The sequence below is a fragment of the Kryptolebias marmoratus genome, linkage group LG5, assembly GCF_001649575.2.
Source record: "Kryptolebias marmoratus isolate JLee-2015 linkage group LG5, ASM164957v2, whole genome shotgun sequence".
NCBI lineage: Eukaryota > Metazoa > Chordata > Actinopteri > Cyprinodontiformes > Rivulidae > Kryptolebias > Kryptolebias marmoratus.
The window spans coordinates 22,068,151-22,088,024 of record NC_051434.1 but is presented as its reverse complement, the minus strand read 5'-3'; the positions used below and the strand labels follow the sequence as shown (position 1 = coordinate 22,088,024).

The window sequence follows — 19,874 nt, the reverse complement described above, 5'->3', positions numbered from 1 at the left end:
TTGCTAACAGGCAAACAGGGATGGCACCAACAGTTAATGCCAAAGCTTTAAGCAGAGATTCTGTTCAATGTGCAGCTATTAGAGTACTGTATTTTCGGCACCATAAGGGGCACCAGATTATAAGGCGCAGTCTCAATTATTGCGTCCATTTCTGTACTTAACCCATACATAAGGTGCTCCGGATTATAAGGCGCATGCCTTATAATACATACGGTCTACAAAAGAAAGGTCACAGAACCAAAACGGTGAGTTTGATTGAACTTTATTCTACTATGAAACAATACACTCACATTATTTTTTATCATTCTTCTTCCACAAATCCATCAAAGTCCTCATCTTCTGTGTCTGAATTGAACAGCTGGGCAATTTTGCCATCAAATATGCAAGGTTCCCTCTCATAATTGTCGGAGTCAGTCCTGTTGCCAGGGGGCTGTTCAGCAATGATGCCGGCTTTCATGAAAGCTTGGACAACAGTTAAAGCAGATACCTTAGCCCAGGCATCCACAATCCATTCATATATGATGGCGTAACTCACCTGGCGCTACCCCCCGTCTTAGTAAACTAATTTAATCTATAGCTATGTGCATTTAGCATAGCATTAGAAATAGATAGTTGATCTTGTAAAGATTATTTTCAGCCAAAGGCTGTGGCGAGACCTTCCCACCATACTAGAGACTGAGCTCTGAGGTTTGAACCTGGACTGAGTGTCACCGGCACACTAAGCGTTACACCAGACTTCAAACCGTGGCTCGTTGTCAAATCTCATCGGCCCTCAGGACCAGGACCTGTCAGGGACACGTGGAGGCATGTTTTTGTGGGTAGCCGGGCCCAGACTCTGATTCAGGCAGGAGGGTATCCCACATCAATTCACTGTCAGACTGGGAGACACGTGACTCAGGGAGACACGTGCAGCAGGATGGCGTGCCCCGCATGGGAGCCATCAGAAGAGCAAAAGGCAGGCATGCATCCAGGAACCCAAGATCACGGCAGAAACCGTTTTACTACTTATTCTTCCTCAAGATAGTCTAGTTTTATGGCCTTCTCAGAGCTCCTCAAGGGAACTGTTGGAGTCTGTAGTAGCATTGTAACTGGCTCATAATTTTCTCTTCTAATTGCTGCTATTCATTTGGACTTCTGTTCAGGATCTTGTTTTCTTTTTGTGTGTGTGAAACAATGGAGAGGCTCTTTCGGTCTGTACAACTGACAATTTGGACAGCATACTGCCAAAGAAAAGATGACAGTTTTAATGACTTCAGAGAAAAAAAATTCCACTTTTCACAGGAACCCCACAACATCACAATAAAGTAACAAAGGAAGCTTATCATACAACACAAGGGATAAACACAGATGACGTGATTCTCTGATGTAAATTGCAGAAGCTTAATAAGCATAATTTTCCTCACCTGACATCGTTGTAAGTTTTGTTTACTGCCATACTGATATCAAATAACTTCACTTCATTCAAGTTGCAAATGTAATACGTAAGAAAGACACCCTCCTTGACTGTGCTCCAAACCCAAAACCTACCATCGACTTTGACTTCACATCTTTTTTTCCCACTGTAAATGAAACCAAACTCATTTTAAATGCTGCACCTACATCTTTGTAGCCACATTCCCCATCACAAATGTTTACTGTCTAAAATGTTTACTACAAAAGCTCCTAACAGCTGAGTGATTGTGCAACTGATAAGTGTTCAAGAACTTCTCCTTTTGTTGTTAATACACATGAAAAGACATCAGCGTTTTGAAGGCTTCTCTGAAAACTGACCTGCTGTCCGTACAGCATGCCGCCAATGGCACCGGGCGTGCGGTTCTGCATCCCCATGGGGTACCTCTGAGGCCCCGGGGGTCCGTAGCCTTGCCCTGGGTAGGAGCCTCCTTGCTGGGGTCCTGGCCCTGCGGGAGGCCCTTGCTGATGCTGGGAGTAGGGGTTAGATCCTCCATACGGCTGGCCACGGATCTTCCCGACCTGATCCATAGGGCTCGTAGGCTGCAGGACACAGAAAGACAAAATATTATCCTGACATCAGAAACTGACTTAGAAGAGAAGTCAAGTCATGGTTTTGGGACTAATGATTTCTGCTTTTCTTCTGACTCTTTGGGACTCAGCAGGGCCATATGGACAAAAAAAAAGAAAGGAAAAGGCTAAATCTGGCTTTTTTTGTTGTTGTTTGGTATTTACAAAAAGGCCTTAGTCAGTGATGAATACAAATAATGACTCTGCCAGTGCATTGTGTGCAAGCATCATTTCATAAACCAGTCACAGTATAATCAGACAAAAATAGAACAAAGAGCCGAAGGGGAGGAAGGAAAAAAAAAACTGTAGTGGATTTATTTTCTTACTAGAAATGGGGGGGGGGGGGACTGGCAATGAATGAATGAGCCCACTACATCTGCCAGGAGCATTTTCCTGCCCAGGAGATCATGGTGCCAGTGGGTGGATACTGTTACGGCACAGACATTAGAGAAGGGTTCTATGAAAATAATGTTTTAGAAGTGGAAGTGTCTGCGGCCCACCAACTGTCAACTGCAGTTTAAACTCTAAAGAGTCCACTCAGTCCAGAAAGCCAGAGTTACCGAGTCGGACGGTGTTCTCTGACTCGAGCGGTGGAGGTGGTGCCCCCGTCTCATCTGTAAACACCAGGAGCTGGGATCATAAAGTGAGTAAATACGACCCTCCTCCTGAGTAAATGAGAGTAAACAGAAATAAAGTCATGATGAGCTGAAACCTGAATAAACCCCATCACTGTGTGGATATCTGCTCAGTGTGCTCCAAAGCCATCAGCTCAACAGGTTCCCACCAAACCCACCGCGGCAGCATCACAAGTCAGGAGCCACAGCGAGGGCTTTGAAGCACCAACACCTCCTGCCCTGCTGACCTCGGGCAGCAGACACAAAGCTTTTTGTTACTTCCCACGGTAATTAATCTGTGAGTGTGTGTGTATTTTTTTTTCCTCCCCCCCAAAAAACCTCTCTCCCCTGGTTGAAGAAGACAACCGCAGCAGCTATTTTTAGGCAGCCAGGCGCAGAGGGCAGTGTGCCGAAAATGTAACAGGTCCCAGCTGCACTGCTGTTTGAACCCGGGCCAGGGCCTGCTCTTCCTGGGCTTTAATAAAGCAGCAGGATTTGGCATTCGATGAATGACAGAGCAGCGATGAGGTGTGTGTGTGTGTGTGTGTGTGTGTGTGTGTGTGTGTGTGCATGTGTGGGAGAAATCTTGTAGGTGTTGGAGGCTGAGGGTGGGGTGGATCAACAAGCCGACAGTGTGGCCAACCAACAAGATAACATATTCCAGTCCAGATTTTCCATTTAGCCTCCCCCAGGCCACAGAGCTCCTCAAGGTTCACCAGCATGGATGTGTGTTATTTTGGATGTTTGCAGGAAAGGAGTGGGGGAGGGGGGTGTTACTACGCTCCCTCGGGTCATTACCCACTGCGCACCCTGGGGGGGGAGAGGTAACAGGCCCCGGTAGGCAATCTCCTGTGACCTCTAATGCACTTTTAACCCCAGACTGGAAGGAAGGACACCATAACTCCCCCACCCTCCTCCCCATCTGACAACAAGCCAAACAATAACTGCTCAGCTGAGATATGGAGCGTGGAGAGCGGTGAGGCCACTCTGAAATTAGGTTTCATTGATTTCAGACAGGTGAATGTTTCCAGTTATGGAAAGAAGAAAAACTCTTACTACGTGCTGATTTTTCAGAACTGAAGGCAAAATGTGCCGCTACGTTAGGGCTTCTCAAACTTTATATTCAAACTACTGATCATCAAATTGATCGATGTAAAAGTTACAGACGCCCTGTGAAAAATACAAAACAACCTGATGTGTCAAATGGCAATGTCTAGCTTCAGTTAGCTGCTTAAACCTCAGTACAAACGATACTTACACTCTGCTGGTGTAGATTCTCAGTCATCCAGGCCATGGTAAATTCAAAAAAGGTTAAAAAAGCAAAAACAACTGGACTTCTATTCTGTAGTTGAAGACGTTTCGCTTCTCATCCGAGGAGCTTTCTCAGTTCAGAAATAGAGAGTGTGGAGTTGAGCTTTTAAAGCTGAGATGTGATGTAAACTGGATTACTTGCAGATTGTTCTCACTCTCCTAACAATGGAGGCTCGTTAGGGTCCTTGTTTGTCTGACTCACTGATGGGCCACTCTGGTCACATGAGTGCAGGTGTTGATTGGAGTGAAACTGACTGGGGATCCGGCCTAAAGCTCCATTATATGTTTTGAAAGCTGGAATCTGAGACCTCCTCCTCTGTTTAATGTTGGTTTCTCCTTTTTGACATAAATGGCTTCTTTTACCCCCCTCTCAAACCATCTGTCTTCTCGGTCCAAAATATGAACATTTTGATCCTGAAAGGATCAATGGTCTAGACCTTTATATTGGAGAGACCAAACAACCTCTCCACAGACGCATGGCTCAACACAGGAGAGCCACCTCTTCTGGACAAGACTCAGCGGTTCACCTACACCTCAAAGATAAGGGACACTCTTTTCAGGATCAAAATGGATGAGAAGCAAAATGTCTTCAACTACAGAATAGAAGTCCAGTTGTTTTTGTTTTTTAACTTTTTTGAAGATACTTACACTCGTCACAACTTCAACAGTTTCTGGGCAAATCAGTCACATACGCCTGATTATATGCTGGACAGTCTGTGAGAAAACACCTCCTTCTACATTTTCTTTCTGACAATGGCACCAAGAGAGTATACTGGTCTCAGGACTGAACGTGAATACCTTTTAGTCTTTAGCTAACTGGCTAATGTTGACATGAAGCCATATAACTGAAGCGCATCAAAGTTTTTGTCATAAATGTGCCGGCTGTTAATGTTGCCATGGCTACATCTAGTGCTGGGCGATATAACGATACATATTGTCGGGACAATAGAAAAGTGTCTATCGTGATATATTTTCTTCTATCGTCTCTATCGTTTCTTTCGTTTCTATCATAATTGTATCAATGATTCATGTAAATATTTCATAACATAGGCTACGACGAATATATTAGTGTTGTCACTTTGCATACATTCAGTTTATATAAGTGATAAATAAGAAGAAAAAATAACTATTTTGCGAAGAACCTCCGTTTTGCGACATGACGCTGTAGATGACTGTAATTTTTATCATAGGTACTCTTACACTGTGAGTGATGGAATCTAAAACAAAAATCCAGAAAAATACAATGTATGATTTTGGTCATCTTCAAAAAAAATTAGCGCGACCAATCTTCTCACACAGTCATCACAGTCATCGTGTGGCGTTTCCAACTTGTCACAAGAGCGCTAGGAGCAGGGCAACAAAGTAACGTGCACTGCTAAAAATGCAGTAGTGCAAGACATGCACGTACAAATAGGCCACGATTTTCAAAAACTGGCTATTCAAAACACACCCACACAGCTAGCTGGTCACTCTGTCGCAAATGCTCAAAACAAAAAAAAACGTGCTGAATTTCTCTCAATTTTGAGTAACCAATGAGTGTCCAACAGTCACAGCTCTGTAAGATACTACCGTTACTGTGGCTCCGCCACACAGGGCCTTCTGTATCCTTTATACAGGTCAGGAACTGCTTTACATGGCTCTGTTCTGCTTTTGCTTGGTCACAGAATTAGCAGCTCTGCTGCGTACAGAGGAGATATCCTGACTCAAACTGCTGCTGAGGAAACATTCAACTTCAGCTTTTCACTGTTGGGTTAACCAAAAACCCTCAACCCATCATTTGATCAGAAGTACCATTGTGTTAAATACTGTCCACACAAGATGGAATAAAAATATGTGCCTCTGAATTTTTGCTGTGTTAAAGTACGGTGATTGTGTCTGTTTTAACACTAACATTGTTAGTTGCATTTTTTAAGGTGGCAGCATGGCAGCGGATCAGTTCCTATCGTTCTGCAGAAAAATGTTAGTCGTTATGGATACAGTGGAAAACCAATACGGCTCGCAGGATTGAGTGACGTTTGAGTCCTTGTTCTCTGGAACAGAGTTGAAAAGAAACTACAACCAAGGTCTCACACAGAAAACTCACCTTCTGCTCACTGTGGTAAAGTTTACAGACCTTACAAAACCTTTGTTTGCTTTTACCTTTAGATAAAACCAGAACTAATGGCTAATTTTAAAAGATATTTAAGCCAAGAAACATAAGAGAATTGTCACCAACCAATGTAAATCTGCTGATTTTTTTTATTCAATTTTCAGGTCTTAAAAAAAACTGAAAAATTTAGAACTGGTTTTGATTATTTCTAAGATAAGAGTCTAAATAGTAAAACTATTTGCTGTAAAATAATTAATCACAATCATTGCAAGCTCCTGAGCAGTTTAGCAAACTAAAAACAAGTGTTTTCTTCCTATAACACACCTCTTGGTTTGGAAAAGATTTTAAACAGATTTTGTCCAACAGTTTTACATTTTTAAGCGGATTATTATTGCTTTTCAGATTTACTTTAGTATTTTACTCCTGTTTATTTTTTAAATGTTTTTCTTTCCCAGATTAAACCAATGTGAAGAACTGGTTGACTTTTCTTTGAGAAAGATGCTAAAAACGTTACCCGTTACAGCGTCAGAAAGATTATTTTCTCAACACATAAGCCAGCTGTCACTAAGGTGATCTTTCAGGTCTTTTAAAGTGGGGTTGTGTGGAAAGATAATGAGCAATTATTATCTTACCTGCTGCAAATAGCTCTCAGTATGACCTCAGTGTGGAGAAATAAGTGTATTTTTGACCAAATTGATTAGTTATTTTAGCAGACATATTGATATTCCTGTACAGGAAATGATACAGCTAGCTGCTGCTATTTGCACTGGTAAATCACCACAGAATTTATTGTAAATAACTGTGTAATATAAAAACTGACAATAGCGTAAAATATTTTATACTGGAGCCGTTTTAAGATAACAGGAATTCACTTTGCTCCTGGCCTGGCTCAGACTAGCCATTAGCAGCTCATCAGTCCTGTCGGAGTTAAACTCCAATTCTACAAACTGAGGTCCTTCAAAGAGCCATCTACAAGATGTTTACTGTTCGTTACCTTTTCACAGAATCCCACTTCGAACTATCTGAAGTGTCCCTTCAGAGGTCAAACAAGTTCAGTCTTCAGAGCCAGGGTACGTTTGAGTCAGAAAATGTTTCCTAATCAAATGAGCAGCACCAAAGTGTAGTAAAAGGCTTACCAAAAAACTATGGAAGTACAAACAATAAAGCAAAAAATATATATATCAAACAAATAAATAAATAATATTAAAAAAACACAAAAGATGAAATCAATAAAAACAACTGGAACTCCTTAAAGAGTGATGGAGTTGTTTAGCAGAAGTCATGACAGTTGATAAACACATTATGTGTTGCAAATATTTATAGTATATCTTCTTGGTGTATAGTATATATATATATATATATATATATATATAATATATTTTTTTAATTTTTTTTTTACATAAAAACAGCAATGATGAATCTGCTGTAGGCAGCCGACAGTAAAAATAACAGTGTCTAGTTTTAAACTCTTACAACAACTTCAATCTCAAAGATTTTACAGCATTTCACGTGAACACCGTTTCCTAACCTTACCGCCAGCTTTAGTTTTGTTTTACATGCTTTTGAAATCGAATGCAACACTTGTTTCTAAACAGTAACAGCAGCAGAAGCTAGCTGTTGGTCCTGCAGCCTGGGGCACTTCCTGCAGGAAGATTAGAATCTTTCAGCCAGAACTTTAAAAATTATAATTAAATGAACTGAATTTATTTCATTATCTATTATTAAAATCTTAGTAATTTCACACCCCTACAATGTTGTCTTACCATGTTACCCGAGGGTGTGGTTGTCATGTAGTTGTGATTTCCTTAAAATGCAACAAAAGCTCCACTTTCATTTGTAAAAAAATAGACTGAGATTTTTATTTATCCTTTCATAAATGCTCTCCCTTTTTTCAGTAAAACTTTCAGGCAGAGGCTGGAAACAAAGTGAGTGTTTTTTTATGTGACAAACCTACCTACAGGTAAGATTACAGATTTAAGAATTAATAATTTAATAAATGTGTGCATTTCATTACAACATTTGAAAAGAAACTTAAAAAAATTGTATTGAATCCAGTCTGGAGAAGCTGAGTTTATTTCTGATTGTATTTATGAGCAAAGCAGCAGCTCTGAAGAGAGGGAGGTGGGGTTGGGGTGAGGGTGACTAAAGTGGATCACTGTGATTCATGTTTCATAAACCTTTACACCACCATCAGCTTTACGTTACACCAGAAATAATATATTCTTGGTTGTCAGAGACAAAGTGTTGGCTACAAGCAAAACTACGACCTTCCTTCACTTTGAATCCTTCACCTTCTTCTCATCATCTAGCCTGGATTTAGTCACATCTTCATTTCTGCATGTCAGAAATGAGTAAAAAATAAAGAAACTGATGTTTTTGTTTGGAACACAAAAACTGCGGTACACTTCAAAAGCTCCTAAAATTTTTTTTTTGGTGCCCTTTTGGCAAATCATATTACCCACAATAGCGCTGAACAGAAAGTTCGCTGTCTGTCTTAGTTGACTTCTGAATGTTTTAGCAAAATGAGGTAATGTGAAAACTCTATTAGGGGTTGGAATCTTTAGGCACTTCACAACTGCATTCAAGAGGCTGCAATGTGATTATAAATTGTGACCAAAACTGACAAAATGTGTCAGGGTGCAGTGCAAAAAATGTGAAAAATTGCTTTTTTCCATAAGAAAAAACTGCATCCATTAAGCCATCATCTAGCAATCCCGGACAAATCCCGGTTTTTAAATCAGCGTGCTTGTAAACAAAACCAGCTTGATGTTGGGTGATTAATCACCAAATTTCAACAAATAATGTATCATTTTAAACGTCTGAGATGGAGAATTGGAAAACAATAATAACTTAATATTAAATAAGTCCTCAATATGACTTATTTTTTCCAGCAAGGGTCACAAATGATTATCGACACATTTTAATTATCTGCAATTATCAGGTTTGTGAATGAACCCCAGGAGGAAGCTGAGAAGTTTCTGATGTTTATCCAAAACACTGAAACTGAAATACAGACACAGAAATACTAATAGCTCTATGGCTTGTTTTACAAAAATAAACACTGACTTATGCTGTGCATTTTGGTGCATAATAAAGAGTTCACAACATGTCAGAAACCCCTATTAATGACAATCTGAACCATTAAAACAGATGCTAACTTAATACTGAAAACAACCCAGAAAAGCTGCTTATCACTGGAAATGTATACACAAATCAAAGGCATCACTAAAGACAGTCAAGTTCTGCTAACTTCAACTATTACTCAGACAGGTATAATTCAGATGTACAGCCCTTTGACCGACAGCACAGCATTTTTTTTGTGTACAGTCATGTCATTAAATCTTTGTGTTGTTTTTCCTGTTCCATAAATAAATAAATAAAGAACTACAATTAGCACATGGCTAATCTGCATGAGGAGAGCTCTGCTGCCAGAAGAGGTTACACTCAGAATATTGTGTCATGACTGGAGCCGTTGGTGGATTTCACAACTATTCGAACTGTGTGTGTGTTTCAGACGCACACAAAGATAAGGATTTATCGGAGGGGGTGGTGAGGAAATGGAGTCTTTGGGGCCGAGCGCAGCAGATGGACCAGTGGAGGGCAGGGGACAGACGATAGACAAGTGCTGCTAATTTAATCCACCACATGGCCTCGGCTCCACACACGCTCTTTTGTTCTGCCTCGAAGCCCATCGACACGCAACACGACACACCAGCGCCAACACGAGTCAGCTGAGGCCACCCTCGCTCGCCACAGAGTCACACATGTCGCGTCACAGACAGACAGGATTTCCCACATGGCAGATTTGTTTGAAGGGAATATGTGGGCAAAAACAATTCTCATGTCCCCGCGTGTCTCTCAGATTTACAGAGAGAGCAGCGCAACATGACAACTCCTTCACGACTCAAACTTCAGAGCAGGCAACAGAGTTTCACAGGTGGAGGAGGTGGAGTAAAACACGTCCTGTTCGAGTCCATCTACTCTCTTTTATTGTCACCCACCATGGAAAAGTGGGCGACAATGATTTAGTCTCTGTGTTCATTAGTAAAATACCTCATGAACTACTGAAGGGATTTTAATGAAACTTTCAAAAAGTAATCAGTGGATTCAATTCAAAATGGCTGCCATAGCCAGCTGATTTTAGCCAACATAAAAATGACTACAACTCAGTCACTTTAACAGATACTGAGCTAAAATACGACCTGGTAGTAGCTGAGAGTCATCCTCAGCATGTACTCTAAGCACTAACAGATATTACATTGCTTGTTGTAGACTGCGATTACTACACTCACACAGACATGGGCAAAAACAATATTGCTCCACCTTTGGGCATTAATATAAACATAGTCTGATCCTTATTTAGATATTCCATTACCCAACTAAAAACGTCATCACGTCTGATTAAGCAGTCCAGTGTTTATCTTTAACACAGAAAAACTCTGTGGAAACATAGTGGGGGATGGAGGAGGTATTTACCATAATGACTCAAAAGGACTCCAACAGATCACAATAAACAACAGCAGTTAAAACCTTTCTTCACATTTTCTTTTTTTTTTTTCACCATTATTAGCTGACGCTCAGAACTATTTTATAATCGTGTTTGAGTCGAATGAAGAAATGAGATGCTCAGACTACAAACCAAACGTTTCAACAGCTCCCATCCACCACTGTTCTGTCTGACACCACACAGCACGCTTGTTTGGCTAATAGTCTGAATGCTAAGTCAGCATTTATACTTTTACACTTTATTCATATTAATTTAAAATAAAATCTACATAAAAATACATAGAGATCTCGTCAATTTCTCCAAAAACATTGTTCTCTGTAATCTACTTTAGCCTAAAGCTGAAACAACGTTTACACTTATAACTGGCGTTATGCTCCTTTTAATACTTATAACTACAGTTTTGCTCATTTTAGCTGTTGTTTTGCTGCTTTTAGTTTTTAGCCTATATTACTTTTAGCTTGTGTTGGTGGTTTGAACTTTAACTACTCAGTTTCAGCTTCTTCCACAAATTTATGAAGTCATACTTAGTCTTCCCTTTGCATTTTCACATAAAAAATCTAATTTCTCTAGAATGAATAGGTTTTACTCATCACAATTACATGCTCACATGTAACCAGCAACTGTTCCATAAGCCTCAGGATGTATAAAAATGTTATTTTCAGCTGCTTTCATCCACCTGCACTGCTATATTTTACACCATCATCTTATGATTGTTCTAAGAAAACAGAAAAATACTTAACCTCTCCTCATTGCTTGTCCATACCAGCCTCAACTAACAGCAAATATCAAATCAAATAAAAGCAACAATCAGTCTTTAAACTGAGCTACTGATAAGTTGTTTGGACACAAGAACTGACTTATTACATTGATTTAATGTTTCTAAACCATAGTAAACTTAACAGAAACTATAATTCTATTAATATTTGCAGCACAACAATGACCATTTGAATAAATAATGACTGCGGTCCTTCTTAACGTTTCAGGAATATCAAAACAGTCACTTTGACACCAGGAAGCTAAACTTTGATTATTTGAACTGTTAGTTTTAAATCCTTATTAAACATATCTGAAAACACTTTAAAGCCAGCAGAGGTCCAACAGCAGCGAGAAAACAAAAACATTTTTTCTCTGAGTTGAATTAAGACAGTCACTTTGATATTGAAGGTTTTTGTTTTTTTATTCTATCAAAAGGGCCAATTTATATCCAACCATGGATAATTTATGACAACAATAAAAGTATAAAACATCCAAGGAGGTGAATAATTTTTATAGGAACTGTGAGTTTAGCTGATGTGTGTTCCGATAGTTAAGCTTGTACTTTCGTGCAAGAGTGCAGAAAGAAACAAGAATTAGGTAGAAAAAAAAAAAAAAAAACTTGAAAAGTTCCAAAATAGGAGCGAGGATTAATAGCGGTGTCATGTTTTTAACTCTTATAACAACTCTAATCTCAAACACATACACACACACATACATAAACACCGCCTGCTGGTGCCATCAACCACATGGAGTAGAGGCAGCAGCACCCAACTCACCCAGATGTTCACCCAGCTGTTCCAAAAATTTCTGAAGCCACTCGGTGAGGAGAGGAAGGAAAAGATATCAAACACGCAGACGGGGTGATAAAAACAACAGAAGCAGCAAAAAGAGCTGAAATGAGTCCTCTGGTGTGGACTGAGACAAGTCTGAAAAGAGTAAACGCTGCGGTATTAAAAGGTTACTTCTGATTAAAAATTAAAAACATCTTGAGTTTTGAAAGCAGAACTTTTATAAAAATCTCTAAATTTTCATAACTCAGGGTTTCCCTCAGCGTATTATAAGCCTAGCGGGCCGCCAGGCTTTGGTGACCCGGCCGCCAGGCTAACCTCCGCTTGTTTATTATAAATACATCATTTTTATACATGTTTTTTTCCACCCGCACCCCCAAAACTGCTACCTTTATCTACCTCACTGCACAAGGCTACATGCGCCAACAGCAACGCAATCGCATTGTCCCCGCCCTTGCGCGAAGGCCCTGCGCTGGGTTTTGTCGCATGGTCGTGCGCCTCCCAGTAACTTGGCGCGGACCGTGCGCTCAGGTCTGCGTGCTGTTTGTGGAGCCCTACGGGACTCTAATGAGCTTTGAGGCCGAGCCACCTTCAGCTACCGCTGGAGTTAGCACGTAGCTGGAGCCACAGCAATAAACAAGCGGGTTTAACCAAAAATGGTTAGTTGAGCTAAAATTCAACTGGTGGTAAGCATGTTTTGTGCTTAGTGAAAATATTATCCATGTTTACCAGTAAAATGATGTTATTAAATTCAGCATTAGATATGTTTTGAGTAGTGATCCAACATGCAGCCTGTGCCACAAAAAGCACAGTACAGCATCTCTCTGTTTTTATCCGTTTTAGTTCTCTGTTGTTATTCATTGGCCTTGATGTGAGACGTGTGCTGGTGCCTTGATTGCACTTTTTCATTTGTTATTTAATTTATTTGTAAATGTGACTTAAATTAGGATTCAAATTAGGTGCAAACAATTTGTATTTATTTTAATTGCATTTTTGTTTAAAAAAGTATTTCAAAAGTGCCTTTTTGTAAAACTGTAGTTGTGTAAATATTTGGCACAAATATCTTACAATATCACATAATAAATTGTCAGTAGGCGGGGAGACGGAGGCGAACCCAGAATGCAGACTCATCATTAAAAAAAAAGGGAAACTATTTATTAACTTAAATAAACAAACAAAACAAAAGGCTGGCGTGGCAGCAAAAACTACAACAACAAAATCCACAAAAAAAGGCAAGGCATGGCAAGGCAACAATAAACATGAACAAGCAGAATGACCCAGTGAAGAGTGAAGAACAGAGGATAAAAAGGTAAGTGAGCACAGGTGAGAGATAACAATTACTGACAGGTGGAGATGGGCGTGACAGACGTGACCAGAAAATTACTGGGGAGGTGAACAGTGACAAAGGAGACAGAAAACCAACAGACAAACCAAAACAAGGAACCAAACTCAAAACACTGAAATTCGTCACATAAATAACCATATTTTCAACTTTCCTGTCAACTTTAATTTTTTTTTTTTTTTACTAAATCACGGTCGGCCGGCGATCAGCCTGCTGTGAAAGTTAACAATAGAAGAAGAAATAAACCACAGAGATGCCACAGACACGCGTGTCTAAGTAAATCCAAGTATGGCTACCGCTAACGACTATTTCATATTGACTCATTTATTGATTAATCTAAACTACTAAACAGCTTTTTTCATTTTAGTTCATTTCATTTTTCACAGCCAACTGTGGCATTTATTATATACCACAAAATAAACTGTAACTAAGGCTTCCAATTTAAAAGGACAAAATAAATTTGAAGTTAAAGTGCAGAATCCAGCAAAACATAAAATGAAGCTCCAATGATTTATGCATTTAAAAATAAAAAAGCTCTAATATTCAGCATGTTTGGATATTATTGGTAAGAACTGTATGTGCATACCTATGAAGAGCAGCCACAATAAAAGGCAAAAAAGCTACAGAAACATTATAAAGCTTAGCTGGCAATTTCCAGGATGCTCTTCATCACATTATACGTCTATAAGAAGTATATTTGTAATTAATGTAGTCAGGGCTCTGTAATGTCTAACAAAAACCCCATCTGTGACATCGGGGTCATTTTATAAAAACTTTAGCGTATAAGCATTTAAAAAACAACAAATAATTGTGTCTAAAAGTTGGTGTCAACAGAATATGACTTACAGTCATGCTGCATCAGTCTCCTGCTGGCAGATCATCACCCAGAGGCAGGAAATATCTGCTCCAAAGCATCATGCGGGCATGAGTTTTTCACAATTTTAAGATCTTAAAAATCTTTTAATTTATTTTATTTGAAGACATATATTGAATGTGGTTCTATGTAAATCCCTGAACTTACTTTGCTTTAAAAAAAAAAAAAAACCTTCTTCACTATGATTAAACTGAAATGATTCGTTCTCATGTAACTGAGGCAAGCCGCAGCTCAAGCTGCACGTTATTTTAAAGTAAGAGCTACTTGATTTTACCTGATGATTCGATTCAGAGGGCTGAGATGTGATTAGAAAACTATTATTGATGCCTCTCAATTATCTGTGATCATCATGTCTGTGAGGCTACCGTACCTCTACTAGGACAAACAGAGCCGTGCAGCGACTACTCTGCTGACTCTTAAAGAGGCGAAACAGATTAACGTTAACATAATCTATTTTTGATGATTGAAAAACGATTCAGAATCGTCCGTGTCAGCAATGCAATGCATCTAAAGACCGATTATAACCCCCACCCCCACTTGATCTCCACCTTCAACTAAAGAACCAGCAGGTCACGCGGAGAAAAGAAAACCTCCATCAGGTGGATCCGAACAGATCTATGAGACCATCCAATAAAAATAAAAGCAGGCTCCCTGCTGTCTGCCCTGTCAACTCAATATTACAACTTGATGTGCAAGAGAGTGAACATACACCCAGAATAAACTTACATTGTCAACCCGTCAGAATAAACTTACATTTCCTGGTGAGAGCGGCTGATTCCAGAGCGGGAGACAAAAACCTCTGGTGCCTCATAGAGACAAGCCGGGTCAGCAGGCAGAGAGCAAGTTTTGGTATCAAACAGAAGATGGGCAGTATGGATAGAAACATTATTAAACACTGACATAACTAGGAAGAACAAGTGATGTGACCTACAGTCATTCACTGATCTGCAAACATGGAAGTTAGAGAAAAAGAATAAGTAGAAAATACCTGAAGACATTTTGACAGGTGCCTATGAAGCTACTACATGAAAATCTAACTTTAACTTTCATCTTTAAAACCCTATTGTAAATTTGGAATTATTTAGGGTAACAAAATGCTGTTGCCACGTTGGTAGGAGAGTGGTAACAACGACAGCTTCAAAGAAACTAAATCCAGGTATTTACTGACTCTTGACCAATGTGTGAGGGAAAGATATATGCAGAAGATCGCTGTCCAGTTTGACCCGTATGAGGCGGGAAAAAAAGGGAAATGTCGGAAACTTGGCGCAAGTTGTGTAAACAACGGAAGCACTATGGACAACGTTGGCCTTGTGTTGTTGCTGTTTTTTAAACTTATGGGGATTCTCCTGAGACTTCAGGAAGAGAGGCGCAGTGGAAAAAATGCTCTAGATGCTGGAGATTTCAGGCTTTACAGCGCCTTCAGCTGGGGGACAGACGGCATAAACGTTGTAGAGTAAGCTAACGCTGTTGTTTATATTCCTACCGTTCGCTCTTTATGCTGGCATCTGGTCACACTCACGACCAATGAGTGAACAGGAGCTATGCTTGCGCCGCCCACCAAAGCAGGGCCATCCCGGCTGGCCCTACTCTGAAGCAGGGACCAAAAAACCAGGGCCTGTCTTGAAAAAAAGCCTATGGAAACGCACACAAAGCAAGCAGAGTAGAGTGGAGCCGGGACCTTTAGAGACAGTGTAAAAGGCTCTATGTATAATAGGCTAGCATAGATGCTAACTTAACATAAAGAAGCTAGCGTGACTAGATGAGCTTGTGTATTTCATCATTACACTCCAAGTTGAACATTCTGTGGTAAAACTTTTATAGCCAGAAAGATACTTTACTAATCCCAGATGGAAATTTAAAAGTTTCACTAGAACTGTGACATTAAATAAACACATAAAGCCAAAGTAATCAAGTAAATGTTCATCCTGTCTGTCTTTATACTGTAGACTTGATAAGCTAGCATAAAACTTTATCTGTGGTTGTGTAAAAACTGTGAACATTAAAATATCAGTTCAGACATGTAAAATGTCCAACTTTCTGTGATATATTTTAAACATTTTCTGTTCTTCATGTATTGTTTGTATGGTGTTTTTTTCCCAAAGCTTTTGGAGGAGCAGCAAATCATACATTGCGATGGAAACAGAAGAACAGAAAAAAGTCACTGAGTGTGTGTGCAGGCAGAGAGTCCTCAGTCAGCTTTGGGGGCGAGACAATAATAGCTTAAGTCATGACACGAGCTGCTGGGAAGGATGCTTATTCAGGCTGACCACTGGCACCCCAAACGACCCGTTACAGAAAGTGTGTCACCCAGTGACATGCCAGAAATGCCACTGAAGGAGTTGGCTGCCTCATGGTGAGAGACATGAGTCTGACACTGCGATCACACTCTCTCTCTCACACGCACACACACACTCACACAAAGGAAATGTGACTTGTCAGTGTTTTAGACTTGAATTTAAAAGGAATAGAAAGTTTGCACACAATAGCTGAGCTGTTCAACAGCTCATTTCATTCTTGTTCAACAATAACTGATGAGCAAACTGAGATGAACAATTAAAACAACAATCAACTGTTAGCATAAAGCAGCCTTTGGTGTATAAACAGTATCAATGGCCCGTGTGCCACATAACACATAATCCTATTACTGATGGCTTTTTAATGCCATCCTTGTTGTCAGTAAACTCAGCTCATGCTGTCAGCAGGCTGCTTTAACCTAACTAGGGGTGGAGATCTTTAGACACCCCACAACTCGATTCGATTACGATTCAGAGGACTGATTTGGGATTAGAAAATTACTGTTGATGCGTTTCGATTATGTGATTATCAGGTTTGTGAGTAAACATCATGAGTCAGCTGGGAAACTTCTGATGACTAAAATAAACACTGATTTTTGTATTTTCATGCCTAAAAAATTTATGCACAACACCATGTGTCAAAAAACCCTATTAATAACAGGCTGCTGACCAGCAATTAGCAGAGATGCTAACCTAACACTGAAAACACCATAGAAAAGCTAACACGATTAGCGTCATGTTGTCCCTGAATTTGTTTTTAGAAATCTGCCATTTCAAAGTCATGACTAAAGACAGTCATCTTAAAACAACTACAGGAAGCTACAATGAAAATACATTAAAAGAAAAACATTTTTTATTTTAACAAACAAAAAAGAATAATAATTACATGCAGGGGTGAAAATGTATATTTTCTTCCTCATTTTAATTTTGATTTAATTCATCAATCAAGATCATAGTATTAGTGCAAAAGTTGGACCTAGAGAAATTTCACTTTCGTCAGACAAATCAATCAAAAATGTGATTCATGGTGAAGTATTTATCCAGAGATGATTTTGTGCAGTTATTTGTCACACTTTTTTTTTCTTTTTAAGAAAGCTGAGTTTTGCACTTTTGAGCATAATATACTCAACGAGCATCGACAATGATCCACTGTTCTCACCGTGACTCGTGGAGCTCAGTTCTCTGATCCTTGAGCTTTCAATAAAATATTAAACTAACAAACTAACAACTATCCTCTCACATATTCCAACAGAAGGAGTGACTTCTAATCAGCTCAGTTTTAGAACAAAGATTAAGATGCCACAGAGCATGAACCCTAACCCACTACACTCAGGTACCATATGATGACAGCAGACCAAAAGCCAAAAAAATCAACACAACCAAACCAAAGATTCATTCAACCACACAAAAACAAACTAAAATTGTTCTCATATACAATTTATATGCACATGTGCGCTGAACACTGGACACCCCAGAACCATCCTAAATATCCAGATTAGAACAGCAGCCAAAGTCACATACTATCTACAACATATAGATACATACATATATCTACAACACTTGTCAGCAGATTCACAGTGATTATAGGTTACTTTGGTTTAAAATAAATACGGCACATTGTGACCAGGAGCTTAATAAAATATCCATGAGCTGACTTCTGTCAACTTCCTAATCAGGAACGTTAAACATTGTCGAGATCACTCCACGTGTAAAAGCAGAGCCACTTCCAGTAATTAGGTCGGGTTTATTCAAAGCCTACCTGTGAAATCCGAACCACTCACAGATGAAAGATCCAGAGCTGTTCTTCTTCAGAAACACATTGTTCATTTACCATCTCTGAACGCTCGCTAACTACTGCTAAAAGATGCCGGGGGTTTCAGGACGGGAGGGAGAGTGAGACGCGATGCATTTCAAGAAGCTGAATGTAATTCACTAGCTCCCTAGTGAATTACATTCAGACCCTAAAAAAGAGCTGCTAAAATTTAAATTTACGACTTACTGATAGCACACAGGGGGAGACTTTTCATATCAATAAACTTGGTAAATCACCTTTGAACAGCTGGATTTAACATCTGGCCTATTCCAGAGCAGAACCACTGCTTTATGTCCGATGTTAATATACTTAACTCAACTACTGCCTCTCAGTATCAATTATTGTCTCAGTTTGAATTCAAAGTTGTCATTTCTTTAATAAAAAACTTCTAACCTAGTGTTGTAGTTATATTAAAAAATTATGCCAACAAATCTCAGCTATACTTTGAATTTGTGGTCCCTAAAATGATAAACAACTGCCCCTCTGAATATCTACAACACTTGTCAGCAGATTCAATTTTCTAAGCTTCAAAAAAGCCTTGAAAAAGTAAGCAGCACATGAGGCATAATCCAGCACCGCATTTTAACCAAAAGAGAAATGAAAGCAGAAAATCAGCGTCTTCTCGTGCGTTTCATATATGAAGCATTGGCCTTTAGTTTAGTACGGACCAAAAGTGAGAGGTGTACGAGAGCTGGAAGGAAGCATCATTCTCCACCTTCTCAGTATAAACATCTGCACCTATTTAAAGGTTAACCACTTTACTCCATAAAAACCCACACACCATACGTCATGTAAATGAGTCTGTAGTCCCGCACAGGCTCACAGAAGGATATTACTATGCTAATCTGGAGCATTTTCCAAGGTAAATGTCAAAAGAAATGAATAACTTTTACATTTGGTTGTGTCCCTATGCAACAGCCCCAGCCTGACATTTGTCCATAAGGAGCTTGTTTTCCCGGTGAACGCTCAAACGGAACACAGAGCGAGCAATTATTCAGATCAAGACATTTTCAACATCACGGCGTGTTTATTAACTTATGAATCATTCAAAGAATCAAACAGTAACTTGGAAACAGTTTGGAAGTGTTAGGAGTTTATCTTTTTAAAAATGCTCTAAACTGGGAATGTTCAGGAAAAACAGGAAAAGTCTAAGAACCATCAATAGATCACTGTAGTCTTAAACAATGTAAATGTTGGTTTATTGTTGCTGTAGTTGCAACGCACTACCGACACGTGCAGGGGCAGTAAAATCTCTACTGTTTGCCATGGATTTATAATGAAGAAGAATGTTGAGAACAAATGTATGAAGAGATAAAAAAAATTAGGTTGAGACTTTAAAAAGGCATGACACCATTTCACTGGAAACTACTATTTGTGTGTGCACAGCTTGTAAAACTGTATTCTAGGGCAGTGATTCTCAGCTGGTAAGGTTGTAGACTCATCTCCAGCAGATCGTGGGCCTTTGCC

General features: G+C 39.4%; 2 protein-coding genes across 3 annotated transcripts in view; one reads left to right on the top strand and one right to left on the bottom strand.

Moving 5' to 3' along the window:
* The window catches only part of LOC112451524 (histone H3-like), a 269,127-nt gene that overhangs the window by 218,840 nt on the left and 30,413 nt on the right, over nt 1-19,874 (top strand). The gene's annotated exons all lie outside the window — the stretch shown is intronic.
* Nucleotides 1-19,874, bottom strand: part of arid1ab (AT rich interactive domain 1Ab (SWI-like)) — an 86,753-nt gene that overhangs the window by 51,848 nt on the left and 15,031 nt on the right. Inside the window, exons 2-3 of one of the 2 annotated variants that reach the window (XM_037975849.1) lie at nt 2,580-2,684; nt 1,771-1,992 (exon numbers count right to left, since the gene is read on the bottom strand). In XM_037975849.1, the coding sequence (XP_037831777.1) occupies nt 1,771-1,992; nt 2,580-2,684 (327 nt within the window). The remainder of the gene's footprint in view (nt 1-1,770; nt 1,993-2,579; nt 2,685-19,874) is intronic. The other variant, XM_017437989.3, reaches the window with a different exon arrangement.